The 10369-nt window shown below is 38.7% G+C and overlaps 1 protein-coding gene across 1 annotated transcript; it reads right to left on the bottom strand.

The window, feature by feature from the left end:
* Nucleotides 1–1582: 1582 nt before the first annotated feature.
* On the bottom strand, nt 1583–10359 carry ctnnbip1 (catenin beta interacting protein 1). The gene is given in 4 exon segments (NM_001008102.1): nt 1583–2814; nt 4320–4410; nt 5509–5620; nt 10282–10359. Coding segments are annotated over 3 exon segments (246 nt in total). The 5' UTR covers nt 5605–5620; nt 10282–10359; the 3' UTR covers nt 1583–2755.
* Nucleotides 10360–10369: the final 10 nt, after the last annotated feature.

Genomic DNA, 10369 nt, shown 5'->3' with positions numbered 1-10369 from the left:
ATAATAATTTATTTTATTTTTTTAAAATATTTCCTTTATTTTCTGCAATAATTAACTATATATCAGGCCAAATTTCACTTACTGGTGGCAAAAGCCAACAAAATGGGGGAACAGTATCAAAAAACATCTTTGAGAGGAATTCAGACACCCTTTACTTTATATAATCAAAAAACATACATAATTCATTAGTGACTGGCCAGTCTGCTTACAATCAATAGATAATGCAATTAAAACTTGTTTTCTACAATTAAAACACAAACGAAAAATGTATTTAAAACTGCTGCTAAAACCTCCTAATTCAATCACAATCTGCTGCCAAAATTCATCAAAATAAAGTGCAATGTGCCAAAAAAAGCTGTATCTGAGAGGGCCGTGTCCCAAGAAAATTCATACACTCATCCAACTCTCAATTATACAGTTATAGGTAACAGCGTTCTCTTGTAAAGTACAAATATATTAAAGTGCCATATATTGGAGTGTACTCTTAGTGGCACATTTACTAACCTATTTTGAGGGGGGGTTTTTTTGTTTAGTTTTTTACTAGATATTTTTAAGATTTACGAATGGGTTTTTGCCCATTTTTTTTTCTCCAAAAATTAAAAAATTTTGGAAATTTTTCCTGAAAATGTTTTTTCCAAAAAAAAACTAATTTTTCAAGAAGACGTTAATGCCCTCATTGTTTTCTATTTTACCCAGTTTCAAGTGAAACTTAAACATACCGATTTCCAAGAATCGACAACAGTGCCAATGCTCCTATAAGGGCTGCTGGAGTAATTCCCGTTTGGGAAAAATAGAGGATTAATGGAAACAAACATCTGTTTAACCTTGAATTTTTCGAGTTTTAACAATATTTTCCTCACAAAAATATTCAGGATTTTTTGAATGTAAACTCAAAATTTTCGTACAAACGTTTCAAGCATTATCATGGCATTTTCTAAATACAACAATGGTCACATTTTTACGACTTTAAAGGCCAAATTTTTTTTTTTTTTTTTAGTAAATAATCTCTTATTTTTTTGTAGCCACAAACAGAATATATACAGTGGGATAATTATAGTTCAACAACGTTCACTTAGAATGTGCCATATATCCAAATGTATTGCCGGTCTCTTGTCATCAGTCACTAATTAATTATGTGGTTTTTTTTGTTATTTTTTTAATATATTATATGAAGTAAATGGTGTCTGAATTCCACACAATGTTTGTAATAATGATCTAAACCTCTCCATGTGTCATTGCACTAAAGAAGTGTCAATCTGATGGCCTGGGGGCTGGATTTGGGTATTATGCCACAAACAACAAAGCTAAAAAGAAAAAAAAAAACACAAACAGAAAATCACTTTGAATCCTTTAGTGTGCCAGGGCCCTTATGGGGTCAAGTTATTTGTTCTGCTAAAAGGAGATAATGAAAAGTTAGATCTTACACACTGTCTGCCTGGCTTTAAAACTGGGAAACCCCAGGTGGCATGGAGGTGTCTATATGTAAAGATGTATAAAATAAAAGTGGGGTATTTACACAGGCACATCCTTTTAAAGCCTATGAAGAATTTTATATCAGCATTCATAACTTGTGTATTTACAATTTTGTCCTCTGATATTTTATTCCTTTCCTCAGAAAACTATTTGACAAATATAATAGAGCCCAAGCTGACTAATGCTCTCTCTCATGGCAGAATGAAAGCATACTCCAACAACAACGCTGTGTAGTGGACTCCTTTCCCAAAAGAGTAGAATCCGTTACAGCAAAAACTTCATAATACATTTGGTTTAGGAAGAATAATGAACCTTTAAAACAAAGGGTAATTCATGTTTCTTTTTGTTTTGTGTGATAATCGCTGTGATCCTGAAAGCACATCTAGATCTTCTTCAGAACTAGGTCACATCTTGTGGCAATTTACACAAAGTTTAATCTCTAAGGGGGAAAATATCCATGTTGACACTGACAAAAAAAACCAAAACTTTCAAGCCCACCTCCCACACATGCACATAAACCAACTGAACAAACAAATGGAATATAGTGTTTCCCTTTTGCCTTTCTTATAAATAGTTAGAAAAGGCTTAAGTGTCTTACATGGCTAACAATCATTATGCAAAATAAAATACAAAGGAGTAGTATACACTGTTTTCCCAAAAACTGTAATAAATATTACAAAAAGCTGGCTTCTTTCAAGTCAGTGACACAGTGTGTAACAGCCGAAGCTTTAACATACAAAAACAAACAAAAAGAACATTTTCAGTATTAAAATAAAACTAAAGTCCATTTAAAAATGTCAGTGGGAGAGCACAGATCTTCAACTAGAAGCCACCCTAATAAATACTTCCAGTTTCAATTATATTCAGCTCTTTTAGTAGAGCTGGCCTATGTGAAAAAATGTCAAACTGCCTCATTCAGCAAAATGAGCATATACAATAATAAAAAAAAATAAAAAACAAAGGTGGCTTTTGTCAGCAGCAAAATTAAAAAAAAAAAACAACCACAAAAAGAAAAAAAATAAAACCTTTAAGAGGAGCCACAGGATACTCTTCTTTAAACAGTTTTGTGCCAAACTGCTTATTTTTGAACAGGATTTAGAAAAAAATCATTTACTTTCAGTAACTGAATGAACAGATTAAAAGCAGGTCTTGGGGAAACTTCAGGAGAGTTTATGAATCCGGAGTGCGTGGAAAAAGTCTTGGGATACTGTTCAGTAGAAGCTTTTGAGTGTCTTGGCTTTGTTCATCTGTGCTATATGCTAGACAATGCCTGCTGCCGGCATTACTGCCTTCGATCTTCTGTTTCTGATCTAGAAAATGCCATAACCACATCCTCAGCACCTGAAAGCAAAGTACAAGGTAAGTGAAAACTATTTTTTATTTGAAGCAACTGGTAAGGAAGAGAAATGGACCCTATTTTCCTGTAGCCTATAAGGGAAAACAAAGTAATACCCATACTGGAATTCAAGGTGGGATAATGATGGTACTTGGACAGTGGTGCAGGTCCTGGGATAATGCTTGGAGAGATATTCATGAAACAAGGCAGGTGACAGAATACACTGACGCATTCAAGGGAGACATAAGAAATGCTGATGTATTAGTAAGGGGGTGGGGGTTAAGTACAGAAGTTGACAGGCCCAAACTGGCAACCTGGAAACTGGACAATGCTGAAGGAACTGTGCAGACTGGTACTTAATATTGGGCTGAGCCAATCAGCAGTTTATTGGCCCAAAGTAACCCAATATATGGCTGAGGATCAGATAATCTGCTTTTTGGTATAGAGCAGCATCTAAATGTAATCCCCAGTTACAGGGGGCTCTTATCGACGTGATACATTCTCATTCCCCAGTTACTTAGACTGACACCCTAAGAAGAAGAGTCAGCTCAGAAAACCTTATTAGTCCCTTGATAGTTTTTTACTTCTTTAAATAATAGCTCAAGGTCACTCAACAGAAACTACAAATTTACTGTGCTTGAACATCTAAAAGTCTCTAGAAGCACTTGTTGGACTTTTTTTGAAGGGAGGACTTCAAGGAGGACATTGGAAAACCCCATAACTAAAGGCCAATACACAAGCCAAACTCGTACACACAATTGACCCAAGAACCAAATGGACAGAGTGTACAACAAGCCACTTATGGTAATGGCTGCCTTTTTGCTGGCAAATTTGAAAATTTAATCTGGTGATGCATCATGTCATCTAGTGAACTAGCAAATGAGGAAGAGAAGAGGAGCCGCAGCTCCTGATAAAAAGACCTTAGAATTTTCTGTAAAATCTCTCCATATCACAGACCCAACTACACTACAGTTCACACACTACTCCTAAAAATAGTATTGTTTGAAATACTATAACAATCTCTCTAGTAAAAACTCCAGATATTTATGGCCTAAACTTTTAGGTGAGCATTTTGTATTTATTCTGACCTAAGCACATAATTTTAAAAAATGAACACACAAGTTTAAAATGTGCGCAGGAAACTTTTTTTTTTTTTTGCGCACTAGACAAAAAGGAATTAAAATTAAAAGTGCCTGTGATATCTTTCCATTTACAGAGATGTCAACCAACCCCATGTCATGAGGAAGGCAAACAGCAGCCTTTAGTAGTATATGAGCAGTGTATGAGTGCCCCAGTTCAGTCAGTAAATAACAGAGCAAATCATCTTCACTGTCAACGTCTAAAATATTTTGACAATTATTTTCAGTCAAGTCACATTACAAAAACGTGTCTTACTAACACACACTGTAAAGGGAGAGGCACTCAAAAATAAATACACAAAGCAGTTTGCAGCACAATAGCACAAGAAATATGTGTAACTAACAAATGGACTGTGGCATTCTGCCCTTACCTTGATCAAGAGAGTGCTGTGGCAGCTGGCTAAGCTGACTATTTACCACTCCTGCATATGAGCGCAGAAATGCCTCTTCACTTGGAGTGAGCTGCAGTTAAGATACAAAGGTTAAACACATTTGCAAATAGTTCATGAACTGCATGAAAACAGGCTTAGTAGGAATGTGATGCTGTTCCAGAAAAAATGGAAATCATGAAAAATAAAAACCTATATTTCTTTAAGTAAGTCAAAACATGTGGATTGGATATGACCAACCTATATCTCAGCATAATCTATGTTAAAAAAACATTGGGGGGGGGAACCTGTTGTTTCCCATTACAGAAGAGTGGCCTTTACTTGTCTGCTCCTCTGGTGGGAAGAAACAATTTTATAGGAGGTGCCCTATTTTTTTTTTTTTTTTGTCTTTACACTCCATGCTCTAGTGACTTAAAGAACTAACTCTTTAGTCCACACTGCACTTTCATATTTTATATTATATTTACATACGGCTGATTCAACAGTGCTTAATTCACTTTAGTCTCTGCTGCAATGTAGGATAATGTTAGCCAGTCTGGCCAAACAACCAAGATGACATTTGACAGGGTCTACAAACCATTCAAAATTACAATATTTAAAATTAAGTAAATTCCTAATGAACACGGTAATAAATTCTAGCTTATGACAGGTGTTACATGATCTACATTGACTGAAATGATAATAATAGACTATTCAACTAATGTGTTCAATAGGGCAACTGCTGAAAGATTGAAGGATAGCGCTGTTCAACTTATTATATGTAGTGGGCCAATTACTTCTTACGTAACATGTTGGAGGGCCAGATTCAATTACAATGATGATGTCATATAATGAAGTCTTTGGAGCCTTTGAGCAGACTGGGGTCCATAAAAAGCCTTTGGAGGGCCACATCAAGCCCATACAGCACTAAATTAGGGCCACTGTTGTGTAATAAAAATGGACACTGAACTTCAGGCCTCTTGAAAGCAAAATGGATAGCAATTTAGTTCTTTTACACTGAGTCTACACGGAGTCTACTGTAGCTCATAAGACTAATACAGACTCAAAATGCAGAGGGCTCTACATTAACAAAAAGGCTTCAAAACCTGTACCTCAGAAAATGTCATCTGCCTTACATACATAAATCACATTCAAACCAGCTCTGATACAAACCACAAACTCTTAAACTCACATTGGAACCCATTTTCCGCAGCATGAGAAGGACTCGCACCTTCTGCTGAATGTACATTTCTTCCGGACTCTTCCCGGGGGCTCCGTCTCGATTCATGCCCCAGTCCTTCTCCCTGCAAAAAATAATTAAGTATAACAGTATATTTACATAATAGAATACTGTACATGAAAATAAGAATGAACAGAGAAGCATGTCTCAAAAAATATAACATTACCTAGGTGCACTCATTGAGACCAAGAGGAAGGCCAAGCAAAGTGACAAAATGCAGTATTTATATTTTTGATGTTAAGACTTCTGCGTGCAGTATCTTAAATATTTGGTAATTTTACCTAATATTACACTGAAAAAGTATTGTACTTTTACTGAATTAAAGGAAACAGAAATTCATAAACACTGAGGGGTGCCAATTTGCTAGGACAAAAAAATATACATATAATATTCAATAAATTTGCCTGCAAACTGATTGTGCATATGTAAACTAATGGGGCAACAGAGGGGGAAGAGATAGGTAGGACCAATTCATCTGTGGGGGGGGGGGGGGGGGCAGCAGGCGTTTGCATAGAAGACATATTAGAGCTAACTCTAAAAATAAAATAATAATCCTGTCTCTACATCCAAGGTTTGCATTAGTTGGTTATTTTAAAAGAGTGAGCTCTCATACATGTTTTAGCAAATGGAGTCCCCCCCATTAAATTTTTAACTTATACATATTTAGAAGTCTATTTCTGTAAGATGGTGCTTATATAAAAGAATAAAAGAGCGCTAAATGAACAAATACAAACTTCAGATATTTAATAATTTTTTTTTTTTTTAAAAACTTCATGTAGTTTCTGGCTCATTAGGGACAAAAAGACCCTTGGAAATTTCCAAGCAAAAAAAACAAAACACTATGTTCCACAGCCCTAACATCTGATAGTCTCATTTAGCAAAGTAAAACAGCTGCTACTCCTACAGAGCATATCAGATCCACATTCACTCTCACGCAGATTGAGAGCTAGTCATTCTTATAAGGCTAAGCATATCAGTTGTGGATCTAATACTGCAATGCATATTGGCTGTCATCCAAAATACAGCAAGTCACATACATTTTCACCCTTCAAACTAGGGAGAAATATCAGCTATCACGGCTACATCATGGCACTAGCACAATGACGCATACCAGCCATAATTAGTATAACTCCCCCAAAGAGAAGTGTAAAATAAAGTCTTGAGTCAAAAAAGTGGATCTTTGTTCAATTTGACCACCTAAGTACAGGGCCTGATCTGATCGTCTGTCAGTGGGCCAACCTTCAAATCTTAATCTATGCACACTTGTCAGTAGAGGATGCATCAGCAGTCAGGTTGACAATTGGAACTGGCCCGTATATGGTTTGACTTGGCCTTCAGAGGTCGAATTAATAACTTATCAGTCTGTATATCGCTAGCTTAAAAAAAAACAAAAAACAGCAGTCAGTATACAACATGCAAAAATACTTTCCCTGGCTGCAGGAAGTTCACTCAGACTGGCTGCTGCTCTTTCACACAACACAAGTAATGCATAGTAGCCCTCTTTTTAATTACTATCAAACCCTTATGGCAGCCCTTCTCTCGGCCAACCCCTGCATCAGCACTTTCTCTGCCAACGCACACGTTTTCCTCTCTGAATCGGTTCTTTTAACAAACCCAGTGAAATAAAAGAATAATACCAAAGTGGTGCTCACTTCATTGGTCCCACAACTCCCTTCACCCGATAATCCTACAGCACCTTGAATTATCTTCTACAAATGTATAAACTCTTACAATATTTGACTGCTACAGAAGTAACACCCCCAGTTGCCTCTTCGTCTATGAAATTGATTAACCCTTTAAGCATTACAGCTTCCATCCTCCTCATTAATTCGCTCAACAGCCCTCTAATTACACCCTAAATTATCTACGTCCCTTCTCTGCACTACAAATAAATGTCCATGTAAGCCCTTCTCTCGCAGCATTTATAATGAACCCCCATGTCACAGCTTCCATTATCCCTTTCTTAACAAATCCCTAGTTCCAAAGCTACCCCCCTCCATATCACCCCAACAAATTAAAACCCGATTTCTTACTTACCACTCCCCATGAATTACCTTATATACTCGAGTATAAGCCGAGTTTTTCAGCACGAAAAATGTGCTTAAAAACTCATGCTCGGCTTATACTCGAGTGAATACTGGCATCGAGTGAATACTGGCATCGAGTGAATACTGGCATCGAGTGAATACTGGCATCGAGTGAATACTGGCATCGAGTGAATACTGGCATCGAGTGAATACTGGCATCGAGTGAATACTGGCATCAAATGCACGCCGCAGCCGCACATTTAATTATCATGCCATCTATCCTGCCTAGATTTGCAGCATTTCAATACTTACACCTGAGCGTCTAGATAGGTTTTCCCTCCAGCATCCACCTCACCTTGCTATTGCTGAATACAGTAGCTCAGTGCGGCACCCACGATGCAGCCGCATCCCCCCGTGTACTCGGCGGAGGTGATAGTGTGGGTCCTAGTGCTGGAGGATCGCCGCGGGATGGGAGGGGAGCAGAGACCCGGGGCCACCTGCTCTGTGACCTGCGCTGAGCTCCTTTCTCCCGCCGCGGACCCTGGTCTGCCTCTTGCCCCGCCAGGCCCTCTCCCCACCAGGCCGGGCTGCAGCTACAGGAAAGCCTGGAGCCGGCCATGCGATTGGATCGCTACCCCCGAGCGGAGGTGATAGTGTGGGTTCTAGTGCTGGAGGATCGGGGCTCTGCGCTGCCTGCGGCCGTATCTTGTGCCTCTCTGCCTTTGGCCGACGCTGGAATAGAGATGTCTAACTTGGCGCTCGGATATGGGCTAAGCCGCGGCCCTGGTGGGGAGCTTCTGCTGGATCCGGATGATGATGAAGAGGAGGCTGGAAGTGGGGGGACCATGAGCCTGAGCCTCTTGCCAACCCTTAATCAGGTCAGTACTTGGGCATGCGGGGATTAGTGTGGGGCACACCAGCTCTGCACCCCTTGCTTTTCCCTCATCCTACTAGTACAGCCACTAATATTCCCATGTGCCAGAGCCCTAAAAGACAATGCTATACTGAGCAATTACCACCATCAAGATTTGCTGCTCATTGGGTGGGTGCCATGCCATTGTTCTGAGAGGGCAGTTATCCAGACCTTTCTGATCAGGCACTATTGCAGCTCATAGGCTGCTGCTGAAAAATTAACCCTACAATAGTATTAATTATAACGACCATCCCCTGTATCTAGCACCAGTGTCCCTTCCCCATAAGTGTATACATACCGAATGTGACTATTTAAGATTCCCCTGATTGTGTGTGTATATATATATATATATATATATATGAGTGTAAATATATCAAATTGGCTCCCGCGCGTCAGTCTCAATAATCATGCTCTGAAATTGATTTAATGATTGAATAACCCTAGGCTTATACTCGAGTCAATAGGCTTTTCCAGTTTTCTTAGGTAAAATTAGGTACCTCGGCTTATATTCGGGTCGGCTTATACTCGAGTATATACGGTACCCTAATAATATTCCCTTTTCTCTTAATCCTATAAAAACACCCTTCTGCTTCTTCCTTCTCTGCCAGACCCTTTAAAATAACTTACTCACTTAGCCCAGGAAATATCCTCCTCTAGCTGTCTCAGCCCCAAAAATGAACCCTTAATTCCACAACTAACCTTCTGAACTAGCCCTTATTGCCTACAGCTTGTCTCTATTGTAACTTTAATAATAAAGTAGGTGGCTTCTGATGAAACCCCATGGTAAAAGCAAGTTGTATTTAATAAACACAGTACAGGTATGGAACCTGTTATCCAGAATGCTTGGGACCTGGGATTTTCCGGATAAGGGATCTTTCTGTAATTTGTATCTCCATAACTTAAGTCTGCTGAAAATCATTTAAATATTGAATAAACCCAATAGGCTAGTTTTACCTCCAATAAGGATTAATTATATCTTACTTGGGATCAAGTACAATTGTTTTATTACTACAGAGAAAAAGGAAATCATTTTCAAAAATTAGAATTATTTGGTTATAATAGAGTATATGGTAGATGGCCTTCGGAACTTTGTGTAACGGGTTTTCGGATAAGGGATCCCATACCCTTTAACTTAAAATGTTCAGGTTTATGTTTTGGATTCCCATCTTTACCTCACAGGTAGAAATATATATACTGTAACACATATGCTGTAGTTCAGGTTATCAGACCAAGGTGCCATCAGGCTGCAATGTCAGATATTGTACAGTATGGTATCTAAATAGTGGCAGGAAGGCAGAGTTGCCCATCATTTCCTGGCCTACTGAAGCTCTTTACAAGTGATAAGATAAGGCATTAGCTGCAGATTTACCCTTCAGTCTACTTCATTCAAATAAGATACCCCCAAGAGGTCCTAACATGTACCTATAGACCGGCAGTATGTGCTTAAAAGCTACAAATGACCAAACTTTCAGACACTCTAGAGAATAAACAGTAATGTTCTCTTGCCCGAACAAGTAGATCAGAACGGAAGCGAGAAAAATACCCAGCTTCTCTCAAATCGGCTCAAGCATTCTCAGTATTGCAGTATTGTAACAGCTGCATCTTAATATAGGCTATTCCACTTGGACAGACCAGCTGCAATCCAATACTTCTGATTATTTAATGCAAAAAATCAGTAAGGAAACTGGCCAGTCTGTCACTGCAATAGTAAGGCCACTTGACGTTAGTGATGCTGACGAAATCATGGCCCATTGTTATGTATGCATCAGTTTTTTTATCGCTTACCGCCCAACAGTCCCGCTTTTACCGGGACAGTCCCGATTTTCTTAAAACAGCCCGCTGTCCCGGATCACTGGTTAAAAGTCCAGCAGCT

The sequence above is a fragment of the Xenopus tropicalis genome, chromosome 7, assembly GCF_000004195.4.
Source record: "Xenopus tropicalis strain Nigerian chromosome 7, UCB_Xtro_10.0, whole genome shotgun sequence".
In the NCBI taxonomy this organism is placed as follows: domain Eukaryota; kingdom Metazoa; phylum Chordata; class Amphibia; order Anura; family Pipidae; genus Xenopus; species Xenopus tropicalis.
This window is presented reverse-complemented; position numbering and strand designations above follow the sequence as displayed.